We start from the raw sequence: 19,994 nt of genomic DNA, 5'->3' as shown, positions 1-19,994 counted from the left end.
TGCCCATAAAACCCCACAAACTGTTTTGTCTATCTTTCATCTTTTCTAGATCAAAAACAACAAAAAATGGCAATAAACGCTCAATATAATGTGAGTCAATACATCGTACCATTCGTCTGTTTGTTGATCATAGCCATGGATCTCACCGCAGGGATTCTCGGCATTCAAGCTGAGATAGCCCAAAACAAGGTACGTTCTTTGAGCTGTGAATTGAACTGAAACTAATATCAATAAGACATAAAATTACAATTTTTATCACATCCAAAAAGACAAGACAAATATATAATCTAAATCTCTTGTATGTACAAAATACATAAATGCCCTCCTCATCATTGTTAAAAAAAAAAAAAAAAAAAAAAAAAAACCTTAAAAAACTTGTCTCGTCCCATATTACAAAACACACCCAAAAGAATAGAACTTATGACAACTCTGTCTCATAAACATGTAAGATATAAACCAGGTACACAACGGTCTAGTAGGTGGGTGAGGACATCAGAGTACATGTCCGAAAAAATTGAAAATCTCACCCTGCGTCTACTGAAACTCGAACCATTGACCATTTATGCATGTCTACCAACTCTCCTACACCCTAGGACACAAACTTATGATTTCGGGCTAAAGTGTTGTATTTTAAACATGTGTGTTGTTGTAGGTGCAAAATCTAAGAGCATGGATCTTCGAATGTCGAGATCCAAGTTATCAAGCATTCAAACTAGGGTTTGCAGCCGCAGTTCTTTTGGCGTTTGCTCATGCCATTGCAAACTTATTTGGTGGATGCCACATCGTATTGTCCAAACCAGAGCTAGACCGAGCCACCTCCAACAAACAATTCGCCATGGCTTCACTCATCCTATCATGGTACACTTTTTTCACGTACTCATTTCTCACTTACCCATTTTGCATTAAAAACTTGTACATTACGCATCAACCTTTATACCAGGATTACATTAATCATTGGATTCGGGATGCTAATTGCTGGAGTCATGGCTAACTCAAGTTCAAGAAAATCATGTGGAGTTTCAAACCATCGTTATTTATCCATTGGAGGCATTGCGTGTATCATTCATGGATTGTTTGCTGTTTCTTATTACATTTCTGCCACTGCTGTTGAAAAAGAAGAAAAGAAGTTGAACCCACATGGACCCACCATGATGAACCACCCCCCTGGACCAATGTTGATCCCACCTGGACCGGTGCATGCACCCTCAGCACCTGTCTGAATCTTGGATATTTTTTAGTGTTACATGTAAGAAGTAGCAATGTAATTCTATTTATTTGTGTTTTATTGCATCTTACTTTTCGATTTTTCTGTTACACAATTGTAGTTTCAAACTTTTTCTTCTTAAGACTTTGAAGAATCTATAGGATCACAACATTTTAAGAAACATAGACATTTACGGGCATCACAATCACACTATATTATATACAGAAAATTATCAAGCTTTATTATAGAAACAAAGTTAAGAATTGCTACAATACAAGCTCAATTGATTTGTTCATCTTAATGATACATATTAATTAAAGAAAACATATAAGATACTATAACAACAAGTCAACTTTACCAAACTAGCATCCTACAGATACCAAAACAAACATATTACACACATAACAAAAGCCTAACTCTTTTTTGCAAAGCTCCTAAACAAATACAAACCATAACAACAATGTACTTTAATTATCACCAGATTTCACCATAGCATTCAACACAATCTCACCTTGCTCTTTCAAAAGCTCCACCTTTTTCAAGAAATGCTTAAGTTCTTGAACCTTAAGATTTTTCCATTTTTCCTCCATTTCTAACTTTTTAGGAGCTGAAAGCAACTCTAACCCCTTGTTCATAATCGCCTCATCTGTAAACATGAACCCCAATGAACCATGGTCTAACCCATGGCTCGACTGCAGGGGCTGCACCACTTTCGGTTCAGCCTCTTTAGGGGTCACGCTGGGTTCAGGTTCAGGTTCAGGTGCAACCCCTCCATTCACATTACTCTTACGATTCTTGTTGGGTTTGGGTGTCACGTTGACTTTCTTGGTGGTGGAACTCATGACTACATTCTTATTACTATCACTTCCCCATAAGTTTTTTGATAATTCATACATTTTCTTCTCATGGGGATTCGAAAAAGATCGAACTTTTTTACTTTGGTTCTCAGCTCTAGCTACGTTGTTTTCGTACTTCTTCCTCAGTCTTCTAACTTTGGCAATCACTTGTTTGTTGTTGACATCGACATGAAGTGATTTCTTCACGAAGTCATGAAAATCGTTGACATCTGCAACGGGATCTTTACCCTTTTCATTAACGTAATTAATCATACCTTCGATTAGCTCAATTTCGTTGTCTTCACTCCAGAGTCTTTGAAAAAGTTGTTTCTTTTCACCACCATTACCCGCATCCGGTGCCGCCACCGCGACCACCGTCTTCTTCTTTAACCTCTTCAAATCCTGAGGTTCACCCTCCGCCGCAGGCCGTTTTCCGGTGGATGATTTAAGAGGAGGTGGTGAATAGCGAGTGGTAGGAATCTTGGATCTGGGTTTTTTCGATTGGTCATCTTCCATGGGCTTTGATGCTATGGGTTTGATACTCGAGTCGGGTATTCTTGGCTTCTCGGTGTCGGAGTCAGACTCTGAGCCCGATTCGTCAGAAGATGAATTGTGGGTGAGTTGCGTTTTCTTAGAAGAAGGTGGAGGTGTTGACGTCTTGTCGGGCTCCGATTCCGATTCCGACCCTTCAGACGAAACTTCTTCTTCTTCACCGGATGATGAATTCGCTGGTTCACTCTCCGATCCGGCCATTGTTGATAAGAAAGAGCTGAGTTTGTTGCGATAAATCTAGGGTTTCTTAGTGGAGAAATGAGAGAGGTAGGGTCTTGGTGATGTGTTGAAGCTAAACAAGAAATTCAGTCGTACGCAAAACACGATGCTTATCGAGACTCCTTGGCGTTTGGCTCGTGCTTTGGAATCGGTCATAAGGAATGTAATGGGCTGTTTTGGAATTCAGTCGTACGCAAAACAATTGAACCTTCGGCAAACCGTTCAGCGAGAAGTCCGTTTATATTCGTTTATTTAATAAATGAATATAAATATAAATTCACATCGTTTAGTTAAATGAATGAACATAAACAATGATGATATTATTCGTTCATTTATGTCTGTGAATTTTTGTTTACCTTCATTTGCATTCGTTCGCTTAAGTTAATTTATGTTCATATATATTTAAAGTTTCAACATTGACAACTCTTTCATGTAGATCTAGTTAAGTGGTATTTTGTTATGGTTTTGGTTCCTTTGAGGTGATTCTTGTGAGTAGAAGTTACTTCAGAATCTTTGAGCTTCATATTTGGTCCTTGTTGAGGTTAAGGAGTCATAAAGTTTGGATCTTGATGAGTTTAAACCTTCAATTCATGATTTGGTAGTCATTTGATGAAGTTTGGGACCTAGGGTTTTGATTTGGATCTCATTGAGTTATGCTAAGTCATAAACCTGTAAACTTTATGACTTAAGAAGCCCCTTGAAATTATATATGAAATTTGGATTAAGATCTTAAGATATTAAGAAATTTTTGAGACATTTTGGAGTGATTTTGACCTTCGGGGTTGATCTTTTGTGTTGGGTTTCATTAAGCCATGCAAAGGCTTAAAGCCTTTGACTTTATGGATCAAGTCACTTGTATTTAGCTATTCTTAGGTTTTGGTCATTTAGCTTAAGGATTAAGTCATTGGAATGGATTTTGGGTAGCCGCCAGGAACGTCGTGCGTAACACTGGGGAACGTCGCGCGTTCCGACTATGATACCCGTTTTTTTGACCGACGACGTATGTCGTGCGTACGTCTAATCATATGGGAATTGGGCTTTTTTTACTTGGACTCTTTTGGTATGGGCTTCGGTTGGGCTGAGTTGTTTCTTTTGGGATTAGTTGTCTTGGGCCCTACTGGGCCATCAGGTTTTGGGCTGATAATTATTTTGAAAATGGCTAAAATGAATTTGGACCCAATTTGGAAAATTGGGCCATGGGTTAGGCCTTGGATGGTTGTTGGTAATTGGGCCTTTTGGATTATTAGGTTTGGGCCTAAGTCTTGGTCCAAACTAGGTAAGGGGAAATTGGTCATTTACCCTGGTAATAGATTTATGGTTATGGATTGGAACTTAATTGTTGAGTGGTGTTGTTTTCACAGTGTTAGTTCGGGGATCTGTCAACCAACAGCCAGGGATTTCCTATTTGATTTGGCAGTGCGATGTGAGTCTCCTCACTATATCCATGGGTCGAAGGCACCAATGCCGACCCATTACGTGTTTTGTGGTATGCTATTTGTCTATGTGATACTTACATAGAAAACCTCAGGGGAGCCCGTAGCAATTGGATATCAGACCATTGGGGGGAGCCCATGTCATTCCAGGTAATAACAATGGGGGGAGCCCATGACACTTGGATATCAAACCATGTGGGGGAGCCCATGGCATTCCAGATCAAGACCATAGGGGAGCCCATGGCAATTATATGTATGTTGCATGATATTTTGTGGTTGTATGTTATATGGTATTTTAGGGAACTCACTAAGCTTTGTGTTTACGGTTTTCGGTTTGTGTTTCAGGTACTCCAGTTTTCAAATGAAAGAGCTCGGGACGATTGCAGGACACACACCACATGTTTCTGCATTCTGTGAATTACTCTGATCTGATGATGTTTTTACTAACTATTGATTACCTTGGTTTTATGGGAAAGAAATGTATTAACGATTTATTAATATAAAAACAAAATTTTTTATGCTATGATTTTTGAGACGTTACACTACAAGCTTTTATTTTAAACAACATGTTTATAATCTAAAAGCTATCACACGTAGCTTTTAACAAAAAAAAATTATGTCATGATTTTCGAGATGTTACTGCTACTCGCTCCCAACTAGTTTTCTCAAACACGCCTTTAGTGTAACACCGTGTTTCTAGGCTAAGCATTAGTATGATGATGTAATAGTTAGGGTCGACAATTGTAACCTACTTTGAAATAATAAAGATGAATTATTTGAATATTATGTGGATTATGTGATTTTATGTGTGTTATACTTATTTACAAGATATAATAAATTAAGAATGAAAAATAAGTGTCAAAAATAAGATAACAGATAAATCCAATATCTATAGAGAAAGTTGTAGTGATCGTGACAAGGATTTCCAGAGATATAAATACGCTGAAATCCAAGCTACAACGAAGAAGTTATGACATGTCGAAGTTTCGTAACAAAACAGGCACAACGTTGTGTGACATAAAAAGTGAGCTTACGATGAAGTGCTTTTTAGTCTTAGCGATCTAAACGAAAGTCGTACTATACGCTAAACTGAGATCGTACATAAAAAGAATGCCCAAATCTGACTTCGTATGAGAAAGTTATGATTTTTTTTCTAAGATTTGGCATAACAGTATGCAGCTTGGAGTTTGAATATTAGATTGACTAATTTTTAGCCGACACAACCTAAACGATAATCGAATATCTCATTAATAGGAACTCAACGACAAAAAGACAAACGAAAACGGACGTCAGATGACAAAATTATGAATTTTTAGCGGATTTTTCCTGTCCCGTCCTGTTAAAATATAACTTTAAAAATAAACTCAAAAATTAGCCGACAGAGTCTAAACGGAAGTTGTAGATTACGTCTCTGCCTACGCGTGGATATAAAGAATGTCGAAAACGGAACTCGTATGCGAAAGTTACAAATTTTAGAAGTCGGGAAGGTAAACTACGAGACTGCTCAGGGAACTGCCCGCGTAGGAGGAAGTAACACCATGCGCTCTCACAAGGCTAGGCTCCGAAGTTGTCCACGTCTCTCCATCCAAAGTCCAACACGTAACCGACCAAACGCGTTGCATACACAGGAGCGCCCTGCGTACCCGGAACGTGATGTGTTCCTCCGAGGAGCGCCCTGTACACCGAGGCTTCAATCAGCTATAAATAAAGGTGCGAGGCAGTCTCATTTTTGACTACTTAAGCCACTTTTTTTTCTCTTTCTCTACTTTCTCTCTAAACACCCTAACCCCTAGAATTTTCCTAGTGCTAGAGGAAAGCCCCGGAGTACTTGAAGGCTCCGAGAAAAAGAGCTTTTCGGCTCGGAAGTTCCACCCCCGCATAACTCGATTTCTAGCAAACCTCTTGGTAAGTGACTTATGCTTACCCTACCATAAATATAGCTTATGTTTAAGTTCATTATCGTTATTATGAACCTGTAAACAAGATTTATCAGTGATTCCAAGTCGTTATACTCATTGATCTACTTACGGGGATGATGTCTAGCCTTTGATTTAGTGAGGTGTTTAAAGGGAGATTTCCAAACAGTATACTTTATATACCAAACGGACCCTACCTCTGATATGATCGCACCTGGTTGTTCCTTACTTGATAGATCATGAAAGTAGACTTTGGTTTAATGATGAATCTAGACTAATAATTAGTCGCAATAAATGTTAGACTAAAATTTAGTGGTAATCATACTATCAAAGGAAAAGACAATTGTTAGAAGCGTAGCGCTGCTCGGATTTCGAGTCGTCACTTTAACATGTGAGTGCATAGTTAAAAAGTGAGTGCATATTATGTATGTTCTTGATATCTATGCTAGACAAACGATTTATACATGTTTTAAATAATTTAAAATGTATATGTATTTTCTTTCTATGAAAATGTTGGGTAAAACATGGGTAGACGAAATAGTTGATGCGTGATAAGATGATGAAAGGTATCGATGTTTACGATGCTCCAATCATGTAGCAGAGTATAGATGATGACCACAAACTATTTAGACAATCCAGTCGAACGCTAGTAAGCTCGCAACCTGTAGGTGTTTGTGAACGATGTGCTCACTGGTGTACTCCATCTCCCTCATGGTTGCCTTACGAACAATTATTACTGAGGAACCCCCTTAGCGATAGTATCCATCCCAATGAATATCCATATGATAGGTCTCTTATAATAGGTGCTTTATGGAAGTAAAGTGAGGATAATAAGAACGGGTAATTGGGTTGATTGGTTTGATGAAACTAATAAACTATTTATTGTTGGTTGAAAACTGATAAGTGTATTTTATGAATGTGTTAAATTGTCATAATTACGTTGAATTGATGTGTAATTGCCCAAGAATGGCACTACTTTGATTAATTGTTAAACTTCATATGCAGGTCAATATATTGTACTAAAAGTGAGCGGATCCCGCAAGAAAAACGAGCAAACTAAAGTTAACAAGCGTGGGAGACGAATTGCTAAAGGAATAAAGAAAAATGGCGATGAGAAATTTGGCCACTCTTCAATGTTTTGATGATATCTCAAGATCCGGAGCTCCGATTGACATGATTAAAAAAGTTCCAGAAACTAGACAAAATTTCCTACAACTTTCATGTTTTGTGTTTTTACTGATTCTACCGTTTTCATCACCAAAAAGGAGCGACAAAGATGAGGGACGTCCTAGAACGCGTCTAAGATGCCCCCTAGGATGCCTACCCATTTCAGGCCATTTTTAAGTGCAAATCAAGGACGACATATGGCTTGTAAAACGTCCTGAAGGACGCCCAGACGTACTATATAACGTCTAAGACGCCTACTAGGATGCCGACGCGGAAAATAGCTCCGAAAATCAGTTTTGTAGCACCTATTTAAGTTAGATTAAACCCTAATCGACTTTGGACTCCTCTTCTACGATTTTCACCAGTTTTGGAGGGTTCCAAACACTTCCAAACGCGTTTTTGATCATCAATTTCCGAATGCGAGGCTACAAATCACCAAGTTCATCATCATTCAACAATTGAACTCATTCAACCGGTGGATATTCATCAAACTCCATATTTTGTTACTTCTTCTCCAAGATTTCATCGTTCAATGATTGATTGATCATTAGATTTGATTAGTTTTATGATTTCAAGTTGGTTTATGAATTTTATTATGAATTACATTGCTTTTATTCAAGTTTTGTGATTTGTGAATTCTATGGAAGGCTAAACCACCTAGGTTACTTTCGGGAATGTTTACGATGATTTGATGAATGTGTTTTGATTATTAGTTCTATTCCAATCAACTTTTGGTTATTCTATGTTCTTAAATTTATGATTTCTATTAATGATAATTGAAGTTGGGTGTTATTCATGTGTTTAATTTTACAATTAGGATAGTTTATTGTCAATTCATTAATTGTGCCGAATTCATATAGTTTAGGAACTAAGACGATCGGTTGAATCAGCATATATTATTCCAAACTTGTGATTTTAAATGTTAAACATTGTAATTGGTAATCATAAGACACAATATTATCAAGCCACTCATTGTTCCTAATCCATTTAGACATAGGGAGTAAGACAATTAGTGAGAATAACATATTGTGTGCCTAAAGTTATTTATTGCATGTTAATTGACCTTAATTATGTCTAGGTAATTAAATTGGAATTTAAGGGAAGATAAACACGTGAGTCTTAATCATCCGACATTGGACCTGAAGTAACCTTGTTTTTCTCATTGGTAATCGTTTGCAATATAAAGTTTCTAGTTTTTTTTTTTTATTTAAATCTTAGTTTAAATATTTTTCGTGACAACTGCAAGTATTAGTTCTTGTTCATTGACTACTATAGCACAAAGTTTGACCACAAACTCCTCGTGGATTCGACCCTTACTTACCTAGCTATTTAGTGGTTTTGAGGTTAGTTTTTTATTGAGACAACTGATCGAGGTCGTTGTCTCGATAAAAAATAAACCAAATAACCTAAGTAGATAGGGTAAGTCGGGTCGAATCCACAAGGAGTTCATGGTTAAACATTGTGTCAAAGTAATAAAAACCCTATGTGTTCACCAGGATCCCAAGCCTAACCCACTCATTTTATTGTATTACAAGTAGTGACACAAGAGCATAGTTGAGATGATCGGATGAGGGCTTATGAATTATAGGCCAATAGAAATAAATAAATGTTGCAAGTCCTATGTTGTTTTAGATTATGCTTTTGATCTGTATTGAAAATGACATCTTGAGGTTTTAATATAATGAAATACATTTTTTCGGAAATGTTTTAGATAAAATCTTTCTCATATTTTTGGGAAAAAAAATCCGCAATATTTTCTTTAAAAAGTTATTCTGATTTCCAAATAAAGCATAAACAAATCGGTCTTTTCTGACCGTGGAATTGGGGATGTCACACTTAGTCTTTGACTTCCATTTTTACGAGATCAATTTTTCAATTTACTAAAAAATAAAGACAAAATTGCAAAAATGGTCTACGTGGTTGTTAAAATTATGTGGTTTTGGTCAAAAAAAAAAATTGGTGGTGCATCAACGGTCAAATTTTGGATATATAATGTGGTTTTGGTCCCTATGGTTGACATTTTCGTTTGGTTTTGGTTCACACCCGACCTAAAATGATGAATATGCCCTCTAAAATTGTTTTTTTTTTAATTTATTTTTTCTCTATTTTATTAAAATTTCTTATTCTTTTAATTAAATAAACAAAAAAAAAATCCCAAGCCCCCCCCCCCCCTAAAGTCATCATCCCCAGTCCCCACCTATCTCCCTTTCTCGATCTTCCTTCTTTATTCTCTTCCATCGCTACCAATAACATCGGCGAAGGGCGATGATTTCCTAATGAAGATCAGAGTTAGCGTTTGCACACATTTCTTTTGGATTTGTTCACACAATATGAGTGAGCGACGATGAAGTATGAGAGGAAGTTGACAACCGTGGTCGTTGCCGCTTGCCTTCTCCGTTGCCACCTTCGTCTGCCTTCAACTCTTGTAACGACGATTGTTATCCTCCACCAATGATTGTAAAAAAAAACTTGATATCGATACACACACACCCCTACAAATCTATGAGAGGGAATGGTGGTGGAATTGATCTATAAGATGGGGTAGGGGTAGTAGAAGTGGGTCATATTTGTTCAACACCAACCTAACCATGTTTGTTGATCAACTTCAATTCGGGTGACAGAGATGAATGAAGGATTTCGGTGAACCAATAACACAATATACACATACATACACTTTCTTCTTGATTCAACTTCGATTTTAGCTTTGGTTCTGGTGTCCCAATCGAGTGAATCGATTTTATCTTCAATTTGATTCAGTGCCATTATCTACTTATTTGATTTCATTAATCCCTAAACCTAGAAATGATATGAAAATACACATATGAAATTGATTTTTTTAGAAATCCATTTAATTCAGTGCCTCTAGATCTTCACTCTGTGGTTGATTTTTCTTGGTGCTTTGTTTTGAATTGTCCCTTTTCTTTGTTTGATTAGTGGTGATTGTGGTTGATGACGGTGTCGTGGTCGGTGACATGGTGGTTGATTGCAATCATGGTAGTAGTGATGGTGTTTTTGGATGTGGGATGGATGATGGTATTTTATATATATATATATATATATATATATATATATATATATATATATATATATATATATATATATATATATATATACTATTTTAATATAATAAATAATAAATTAATTTAAAAAAAAATCAAGAAAGATATAATACTCTTTTCAAGCTATAAAGATCAAAATCACTAAAAATATTGAAAAATAGACCATTGACATATACCATCAAAACTTGTTGGAGCAAAACAATAAAATTTTGAAAATACAAGACCATTTTTGATATTTTATAAAAAAAAAAAAAAAAGTTTTCCTCCCATCTCGCAATTCAAATAGTATTGTTTCCACTCACTGTCATAGTATCATTCTCCTCCTTCTCCACTTCTCGCCATACCATAACAGGTATGAATGTATCATTCATATATCTAGTTGTTGATAGATTTTGGATTTTCTCTTCTATACGTAGCAGGGTTTGCAGTAAACGTTTCGTTTTAAAATCGCTGATCGAAATCAGGGTTTATACTGTTGACATTTCCTTTGGGTAAATGCGTATTTGGATTTGCAGATGATAATCAATGCCTTCTTAACGATCGATTTCAAAACTGGCATAGTCTATCCAGTTTTGAAATCGGTAATCAGATTTATGATTCATATTTTCGAGCTATGTTGAAGAGAACTAGTGTTGCTTTCCGATTGCATTCTTGTTCACTTCACATATCTCCACGTTCTCCTTTTGGCCATGAATGATTAGCGTTTGGAATGCTGTTTTTTGCATTTTATTCCCGTTCCATTCGTCTCTCCCCGTGTCTGTGTCTAACCCTAACCTCAAATTAACCTTCGTTTTCCCCAAATCCAACTCACATTAATTCCCAAAATTGAGCAGTTGATGACGCACACTCGTAGTACGATCGCTTCAACGCCTGCGGGTGGATGCAGTCTATCACCTTCCCGAAATCCAATCAACGAGGATTTGAGTAAGCAGATGAAGGTTAGTTCGTACTGTTATTCACCCATTAATCTGTTATCTCGTGTTTTCTGTTAGCATCTAATCTTCCCATTATCATTCATGATTTCTTTCACACTTCTTTTATAGGAGAACTTCCAAAAAATGAAAGTAGCATCGCTCCAACTACAGTTAGTTATTGCCACAGAAAGTTTGGCAGCTGAAAGGTCACAGAAGCTAGTAAGGCTTTTGATCTAACAATTCCGTGTTATCTAATTACATTCTCTAATTGTTTCTTATCTTGAATCTCTTTTGTATATGTTATTAGGATGCCCTTGAATATCTTAAGACTTTAGAAAAGGATCAAGATTCTTTAAAGGAGGAGCTTGAAAGGGCCCAACAGAAGGCATTGACTGCTAATAAGAAGGTAATTAGTATTTATTTAGTAATATTAACAAGAGAATGCACAACCATACAAATAAATCTTCAAAATGTGGTTCTGATTTCAGATATTGGCTTTCTTCATTATTGATTTTTCAGGTGGAAACATTAGAAGATCAAAATAAGATGTTGCAAAAGCTTAACATCAAACTTGAAGATCAATTTGAAAGAGCTAATAATGCAAACAAAAACCTAGAAAGGGAGAAAGATATGATATCAAAATACAGCATGACATTGGAGAAACTGTGTCTCATTTATGAGGCTCAGATTGCTGATGCCAAGGTAAGTCTTTTGTCTCCATTTTTTTTTTTACTTTCACATATCATTATATCAAATGTAACATTACCCATGACTTTTTAGGTTTTATGTTGTCAGACAAATGTCAAAAGTTGTTCTATATGGGTGTCATGAAACTTGCTATGATTGATAAAAAAGGAGTATATATTTGTTGATCATGACATCATTTCATTAAATTTGGCTGAAACATAAAACTTTGGTTTTTGCATTTTGACAATCTTTATGGTGTTATCATAGAATTCAAGAGATGATGCTGTCAAGCAAAAAGGAACTGCATTGAAGGATGCAGATATACGCTAAGGATAACTGAAGAAAGTAAGCAAAGATGGTAGGGATTTTTGTGATATATGGTTTTAGAGCAAATGTTTTGTCTTGATTTTGTGAGCTGAGTGGTGCTGAAACACTCTCTTATATGATGTACAACTTGGAAAAAGAATTTATGTGTTACTAGCTTTGCTCCTATATATAGTCGTTCATACACATGCTATTTCCTTATATATCGGGTGGGAAAAAAATAAATATTTGACATGGAGATATTCAGTTGATTTAACAAGAAGAGAAACCATTAATTTGTGAAAACAAAAAATATTAAATAAAAACATGCATAAAAATAAATATGTAAGAGCACATAGGTGACCAAGTGTAAGGCCAAAGGTAATACAATAAAAAAAAACTTGTTTACTCTCACAAGTTACAAAATATAAGGCTAAAGGGTATGGTTTTTAGATGTTTACACGTTTTAAGGAGTCACATCATCTAAATATCCACTTCACTACATGTTTACTAGTAGTGGGGTGTTGTTCACTAGGGAACAAGAGAGAGAAAGAGAAAAGGAAGAGAGAGAAAGTGAAAAGGAAGGAATGATTGTGGAGAAAAAATTCAGCCAATAAAATTGCTGGTAATCATCCGTGAATGACATCAATCTGCATCACACTCACTATAAGGGGAGGGGAGGGGAGGGGTGTTAACGCGTGAACAAGCCCTCCATAACAGTTGTCATGCGTGAAAAACCTATCCATTCCATTTGGCCTAAACAAAATGGACAAGTAACTATCATCGTAAGTCATTTTTCTAACTATATATATATTATATATTCTTTGTAACATGATATTTTATGAAGAAAAAAAATAATTAAAAGGAAACTCTACGAATGAAAATTATTCATCATCTTATTCGTCGAAGAAAAACCATAACAATAGAATTATATCCTCGGTATAAATAAAAGTAAACTTAAGAAATAATAATCATAATCATACTTTAATATATACAAGTAAAATTGCATAATGACAACAAGTGATTTTAGTTTTTTTTTTTTTGGAAAAATTATATGAATGCAAAAAACCAACATTTTGAATAACAATTCATCATAAGTTTCAAGCTTATAAGATCCAGACCTAGGTCAAATCCATCTTGAAGTGTTACCTAAAAATGATCACCATTAGATTATCTTGGTGGTGGTAGAAAATTAGAAAAATATTACTAAGATATTAAAATTAAAAATAGAAAAGAGAAAATAATGAAATAAACATTCATGGACCAACCTTATCTAAATTATTTTGATTTGAGCATATTTTAACAATTTACATTCTGGATTTAAGGAGTGTTTAGGAGGAGATTAGATTTACAGTTAAAAAAAAAACAATTTCCATTCACTAATATTTTAACAATATTCGTAGTGATGATAACTAATTAACAACATATCATTAAAATATGTATTTATCTTATTTTAATTCGTCATATATATTTGGAGAATCACATACACAAATTTTGTAATATAATCATAAATTAAAATTAATGTTACGAACTTATGATAGGGAACGAGAAGTTAGGTAGTTTGGTAGAGATGAAACGATTTTGTTTGAATGAGGTTTCTTAAGGGGTGTTTGGATTAGATTTTTAGCTTATTGCTTATAGCTTATTTGTGGTGGGAATAACCAATAAGCAATAAGCATGAGGAGGAATGCTTATTAAAATTAGCTTATTTAGCCTAATAAGCTGGATTTTATCCAAACACTTAAATTAGCTTATTGTGAGAATAAGCAATAAGCACCTCTTTTTTTTCCTATCCAAACACACCCTTATGTCCGCTTCCCGCTTTTCCTTTCCTTCTCATCGAAGCCCGACATTTGTGAATTGAAATATTTGTTTCCGGCGATTCATCCTCCATCCCATTACGAAGGTATGATTTCTATGGATTTAGATCTAAACTTCAAATGCTATAATGTCCGACTCTGCAACTGTTTAACTCATTTGTGCCATATTTTATGAAGCATTAATTTCCCCAATCAACAAGGATTCTAAAAAGCCGATGTCGTTAGTTTGTCTTATTAGCATGTAATCTTCGTGCCAATTAGCATTCATTCACACTTCCTTTTATCTTTTATAGCTAGGGCTAGCATATGTCGAACAACAATTCGCTACTGCCAAAAAAGAGTGGAAGATGAAGAGTCACAGAAGCTAGTAAGGCTTTTAATTTAACAATTATGTGTTATCTCATTGCCTTATCTGATTCTTTTTATCTCAAATCTTATATATACATTAATCTTAGGATGCCCTTGAATGTCTTAAGAAAGAAAAAGATGGTAGAATCGTTCTAGAAAAGAAGCTAGATTCTTTGAGGGAGGAGCTTGGAAGGGCCCATCAGAAGGTAATATAAACAAGATAATCCTCAATCATACAATAAAATTAACTATAAAATGTGGGGTTGATTTCAGATATCATTTTTTCCAGTTTTGTTTTTTATTTTCAGATGGAAACATTAGAAAATCAGAATAAAATGTTGCAAGAGCGTAACATCAAACTTGAAAGTGCAAATAAAAACCTACAAAATGAGAAAGATATAATATCAAAGTACAGCGTAACATTGGAGAAACTGTGTCGCATTTATGAGACAAAAACAATATTTTATTTGTTGAACATAACATCATTTATTTATTTATTTTACTTTCACTGTCATGAAATCCGCATGATTGTTACAAAAGCAGTATTTTATTTGTTGAACATAACATCATTTCATTTAAATTGGCTGAAACACAAAACTCCTTTTTTTGCATTTTGACATTTTTTAATGGTGTTATCATAGGGTTCAAGAGATGATGCAGACGAACAAAAATAAACTACGTTATTATACTCTAATGAATTTCAAGCAAGTAAGTAAAGATGGTAAGGATTTTAATTATTAATGGTTTTGGAACTATGTTTTGTTTTAATATGTAACATCCCAAGTTTTGTCAACTGTAGTCTTTGGGGATGGAAGGGTATAGCCATGAAGAGCCTAAGGACTAAATTGTAATTTTGGGACCAGGAGGAGTACGTTGCGCGTATATAAGGGTACGCAGGGCGTACACTTGTGTACGCTGGACGTACTCATAAAGGATGAAAACCCTAATATCTCGGGTTGGGGGCTATATAAACATCATTATGGCTCATTTTCTCTCCTCCTTCTTAGGAACATCCCCAAACCCTTGTTCTTGTGTGTGTGAGTGAGTTGGTGGGTATTTTGAGCTCTTGAAGGTGAAGTCATTGCAACAAATAGTTGAAGAAGGAGATTGGCTTGTAGATCTGAGGTTGTGTTGTGCTCTAGAAGCTCCAGAAGGTAAAAAGCTTCAAACTTTGTGTTTGTAGGTCATAGATCTAGCCTTTCTAGCATTATGGAACCATTTCTTGTCCCAAAAACCCCAATATGGTGCATGATGCATTTTGGACGAGATAAGCTATCCTTAATGGACCTTGAATAGGTCTCAAGTGATAAAAATGAGATCCCAATGGCTTAAGATGTCCCATGCATGATGTAGAAGGGTCTTAATGGATTAAGACCTTGGATTAAGAGCTTTATGGACATCCAAAGTGATAAAGTTCGAGACTTTATGAGTCCTAGGCACATTTGGTCACTGGATCTGGAGTTTAGGCTTAAGTGCTTAAGCCATTAAGCACTTATTAAGGTTTTGGTGAAACCCTGTATACGCCCATCGTAAGGGTCTGTACGCCCAGCGTACTAAGTCAATGGCCTATTTTCCAGTCAATGCGAGACTCACGTACGCCCCACGTAGCCTTGGGGTACTCCCATCGTACGTCTTCTGTGTACTTTTGGTGATTTGGGATACTTTTTGGGCTAGTAGGGTTTGGGCCTTACTGGACTTTCTGAGTATATATGTCTTGGAGCAGTTTTGGTGATAGTGGATCATAGGGTTAAGCCCAATAAGGAAGTTGGGCCAATTTACTAAATTGGGCCAATAAATATTTGATATAAATTTTGTTTTCACTTAATTTAACAAGAAGCAAATGATTTGGTCCTTTTCTTTGTGAGAATGGACAAAATAATGAACTTTACTCTAATATAATTTTTGATTAGTAAACATGGGTTTCAACTAACTTCTATTTAATGTCACATCAATTTCATATATATTTTTTTTCAACTCATACCGCATGAAAATAATATTTTTCTATCTCATTCAATCCATTTGTCACTTCACTGATTTTAATTAAATTAAAATAGAAAATGCAAAATTAAATACAACATAACATTTTTATAAATTTTTAATCTTTAAAACCAAAAAAATATATAAAACAATAACAATAACATTTAATTAAAAACCCACACTAAAATAATATACATTCAAACAACACTAAAATAACATAATTAAATCCTACTAAAAGGACAAAGGAAATAACTAAAAAAAACATACTATAAACTACAAATGAAAACTAAAAAGATACTTAAATTCTAAAAAAAAGACAGGCACGAATTTTAGTGATAAAGCATGGGTGTAAGTGTGTGTCGATGGTCCTGTTTAGGGTTGTAGTCATTGACAGTTTTGTTTGAGATTATCTTGCTTAACCTCTAGTCGTTGACCATTTTTCTTCATCATCCATGGCGATCTTCAAGTGTATTAAACCTAATTCAAAGAAAGACCTCTTTGGATTTGTCAGTTGCAATAGAGATGAAAAGGAGCAGCGATTGGCGCTATATTAATGCTATAACAAGATATTGCTAATCATTTAATAATAGGGACTATTTTTACATATTAATGCTATATCATAGGGACTATTTTTACAGTCTAATATTAATGCTTTAACAAATATTGCTAATCATTTTATTTTTCAATTGGAATTACTTTTGTTTTTTATTGTTATTATGTTATATATATAAGGGGGGCACTTTTGATAGTTGCAGTGATATATATTTTTAAAATAAATTTATAATATCTTTAAAATCTAACATTATCTTAATCTATAAAATTAAAAAAGAGTATATCCAAATTTATAACTTTATTTCTCTATAAATTGAATATAAAAATGACATATTTCGTATTCAATTACAACTCTTTGTTTCTAATCCATTGTGATTCCAAATTTGTTAGCATGGATCATTTGTATCCAAATTTCATTTTGGAATTTTCTAATATGTATCCTAAGAGCACATATAAGAAGTATTAATTAATTATAATTATTATCATAATTAAATGTGAAATTCATTAATTATAGAGATTATTAATAAATTTTATATTTAATTATGGTAATATTTCTTATAATTAATGTATTTAACATTTAAGTATGATAATAATTGTGATTAATTAATACTTCTTATATGTGCCCTTAGGGCACATATTAGAAAATCCCTTTCATTTTAAATCTTGATCAGCGTAAAATAATGTTGCTGCTCAAAATAAAAAAAATATGTACTTAGTCATTGCTTCCTGCTGCCTACAAAATGCATCATATCACTATTTTTCCAAATAGATGGTGGATTTATCTTGATTAGAGATAAGAAGAAAATACGAGGACCAAAAACGGATTGTTTCAAAATTAGAGGACCGATGCTGGAAGCAGAAGGTCAACTTTCTGAAGGGGAGAGATTGAGGAATAAACTCCACAACACCATTTTGGTATCCTTTTTACCCGTAATTTTTAAATTATGTTTTGACAAATAACTCGATGCTTTTTTGGATTTTAATGGTTTTATAATTGCAGGAGCTAATAGGGAATATCAGTTCAAAGTGGTATGTTTGTTATTCTCATTTTTCGTTCATATTTGCATATTTGAAGTCTTATTTTGATGTTATTAATTCTTAACATTATTCTTATGCGTCTTCCTTTGTACACTAATCTGATTTTTGTATACAGAGTAATCATGATGACAACACACAATCAATAGTCAATGATAAAATATAATTATATTAGATAACATAGTTACATTGTTATCAAACTTACACATTATTTTAATGTATAATAACATATATTTGTTAGTTTGCAAAAGTTTTAAACAAAAATATAAAATAGTAACTTATGGATATATATTAGACAAAAGAAAAGAAACACAAGTTTAGTATACACCACTTATTCAAAACAATTGAACAAACGTCCTATATCTGCAAGTGTGCTTGAACTATGACTACTTACCTATGAAGCAAATGGGGAAAAGAGAATACGAATAAGATGACGTGGCCAGAGATTCACATAGTTCAGTAGATAGACCAGGAGGTGGGCCCACCATGATAGGTTTCACTTTCACCTCTGCAATCTGAACAAAAGAAGCCGAAGCTAGCCCACTAGTAATCAGTCTTAGCACAACTCTACGACTCATCTTTTTGTGATCGAGTTTGTGTATGGATTGGGTGTTGATAACGAGTTTAGAACGAGTCACGATGCCATGGCTAGTTTCAGTCATGAGAGCTAGACTGGTCGAGCCACTCAGCTCGGAGCTTACCTCCAGCCCAACCAAAGCCAACGTTCGAGACATGACTATTTGCTAATCGCTATGGGTTTTTGTCTAGGCAAAATAAGATAAAGTTAAAGAGATTTTTGTTTCATCGGTCATGTGATGTAAATATGTAATGTGTGGTCAATTGGATATTTTTGATATGTGGCTATTGAGTGGTTAGAAAAGAAGATTTGGTGTTTTGGTGGTTGCTTGTTTTATTTTTTTTAATATATAAAAAAAATATAATACAATAATTTCCTCTCCTTTTGCATTTCATGTAATCTTTTCCTTTATTTTCTTTCATAGGTTTTTATTATTTTCTTTCCCTCATCAAAAATCGGAGTGTATGTGGAAAGCTTTTTTTAAATAAAAATAATTGATTTTATGATTTATATTTTTTTTAAATGAATAATAAACATAAAAATTATTTAAAAATAAAAACCACTTTATTAATTAAAAAATACATAAAAAGATAAATTAAAATAAGTAAGATTTAAAAAAAATACTAGAAAACAATATCCGAATTAAAAAAAAAAAAAAAAAACAAACAAATTATGTCACATGGAATCGTCGTCCTCATCATCATCATTTTCATCGACATTATTCTCGTCATCGTCATTGGAATCCTCGCTCTCGACGAATGTATCTGAATCATCATCTGATTTGTCAAATAAATCAGCATGTCAATATTTTGTCGGCGTTGAATATGAGTCCTGTAAATATATTCCAAGGTTGTCCAGATCGGGATCCTACCTAGGATCGTTTTTGGGTTTGCAAAATCGGAATCGTAAGATCAGGATCGAGATCCTAAGATCCCACAAAATAGAATATAATTCTAATTTATAATATTAATCATAAAAAATATTTCAAACATTTAATTTTTCGTTCAAAAGTTATAAAAACTTTAAAATATTAGTCATAAGTCACAATAAAAATGATAAATGGTAGATTGGTAAAGGGTAAAAGACATAAAATGGTAAAAAAATTGCATTTGAAAAAAAAAATTAAAGGAAGGTAGGATCGGATCGGATCTCGATTCCACGATCCTACCTACGATTTTACGATCCTACCTGCGATCCTACCCAAAATACGATCCTTTTACGATCCGGATCGTTTTCATATATAGGATCGTAGGATCGTACGATCCTACGATCAGGATCGCGATTTTGACAACCATGATATGTTCTACCAAATCAGCACGAAGGGTGTGATGAATATCACGATTGTATACTTTTCTTCTATTTTTCCTATACTCTTGGGTACCAATTGCTACTCCT

General features: G+C 34.3%; 3 protein-coding genes and 2 long non-coding RNA genes across 6 annotated transcripts; 3 read left to right on the top strand and 2 right to left on the bottom strand.

Annotated features, from left to right (window-relative positions):
- LOC145004844 (protein DESIGUAL 2-like) lies at nucleotides 1-1,305 on the top strand. Its single transcript, XM_078963850.1, has 3 exons — nucleotides 1-189; nucleotides 653-858; nucleotides 941-1,305. The coding sequence occupies exons 1-3, from the start codon at nucleotides 67-69 to the stop codon at nucleotides 1,218-1,220; spliced, it is 609 nt and encodes a 202-aa protein (XP_078819976.1). The 5' UTR covers nucleotides 1-66; the 3' UTR covers nucleotides 1,221-1,305.
- A 162-nt stretch (nucleotides 1,306-1,467) lies between these two features.
- LOC145004843 (GLABROUS1 enhancer-binding protein-like) lies at nucleotides 1,468-2,956 on the bottom strand. Its single transcript, XM_078963849.1, has one exon. The coding sequence runs from the start codon at nucleotides 2,791-2,793 to the stop codon at nucleotides 1,672-1,674; it is 1,122 nt and encodes a 373-aa protein (XP_078819975.1). The 5' UTR covers nucleotides 2,794-2,956; the 3' UTR covers nucleotides 1,468-1,671.
- A 7,659-nt stretch (nucleotides 2,957-10,615) lies between these two features.
- LOC145004184 (uncharacterized) lies at nucleotides 10,616-12,497 on the top strand. 2 transcript variants are annotated; one of them, XM_078963073.1, is made up of 6 exons: nucleotides 10,616-10,738; nucleotides 11,220-11,324; nucleotides 11,430-11,519; nucleotides 11,608-11,706; nucleotides 11,820-12,002; nucleotides 12,255-12,497. In XM_078963073.1, the coding sequence occupies exons 2-6, from the start codon at nucleotides 11,223-11,225 to the stop codon at nucleotides 12,315-12,317; spliced, it is 537 nt and encodes a 178-aa protein (XP_078819199.1). In that variant the 5' UTR covers nucleotides 10,616-10,738; nucleotides 11,220-11,222; the 3' UTR covers nucleotides 12,318-12,497. The 2 variants fall into 2 exon arrangements, with proteins under 2 accessions (XP_078819199.1, XP_078819200.1); XM_078963074.1 differs by lacking the exon at nucleotides 10,616-10,738 and having other exon boundaries at nucleotides 10,757-11,324.
- Nucleotides 12,498-16,577: 4,080 nt separating this feature from the next.
- Nucleotides 16,578-18,923, bottom strand: LOC145003759 (uncharacterized). The gene is made up of 2 exons (XR_013662160.1): nucleotides 18,417-18,923; nucleotides 16,578-16,912 (listed from the first exon to the last, which is right to left on the bottom strand). It is a non-coding gene; the product is annotated as an uncharacterized LOC145003759 (long non-coding RNA).
- Nucleotides 17,767-18,905, top strand: LOC145003760 (uncharacterized). The gene is made up of 2 exons (XR_013662161.1): nucleotides 17,767-17,902; nucleotides 17,988-18,905. It is a non-coding gene; the product is annotated as an uncharacterized LOC145003760 (long non-coding RNA).
- Nucleotides 18,924-19,994: the final 1,071 nt, after the last annotated feature.

The sequence above is a fragment of the Lactuca saligna genome, chromosome 7 (genome assembly GCF_052625555.1).
Source record: "Lactuca saligna cultivar CGN05327 chromosome 7, ASM5262555v1, whole genome shotgun sequence".
Lineage (NCBI taxonomy): Eukaryota > Viridiplantae > Streptophyta > Magnoliopsida > Asterales > Asteraceae > Lactuca > Lactuca saligna.
The sequence above is the reverse complement of the archived record's forward strand: the minus strand, read 5'-3'. Positions and strand labels throughout refer to the sequence as shown.

Bases quoted from the DNA above. Each gene is read 5' to 3' on its own strand.
- LOC145004844 (XM_078963850.1), top strand. From the start codon at position 67: ATGGCAATAAACGCTCAATATAATGTGAGTCAATACATCGTACCATTC. The intron at 190-652 runs GTACGTTCTTTG...GTGTTGTTGTAG, and splicing joins CTGAGATAGCCCAAAACAAG to GTGCAAAATCTAAGAGCATG. The intron at 859-940 runs GTACACTTTTTT...CCTTTATACCAG, and splicing joins GCTTCACTCATCCTATCATG to GATTACATTAATCATTGGAT.
- LOC145004843 (XM_078963849.1), bottom strand. From the start codon at position 2,793: ATGGCCGGATCGGAGAGTGAACCAGCGAATTCATCATCCGGTGAAGAA.
- LOC145004184 (XM_078963073.1), top strand. From the start codon at position 11,223: ATGACGCACACTCGTAGTACGATCGCTTCAACGCCTGCGGGTGGATGC. The intron at 11,325-11,429 runs GTTAGTTCGTAC...CTTCTTTTATAG, and splicing joins ATTTGAGTAAGCAGATGAAG to GAGAACTTCCAAAAAATGAA. The intron at 11,707-11,819 runs GTAATTAGTATT...TTGATTTTTCAG, and splicing joins CATTGACTGCTAATAAGAAG to GTGGAAACATTAGAAGATCA.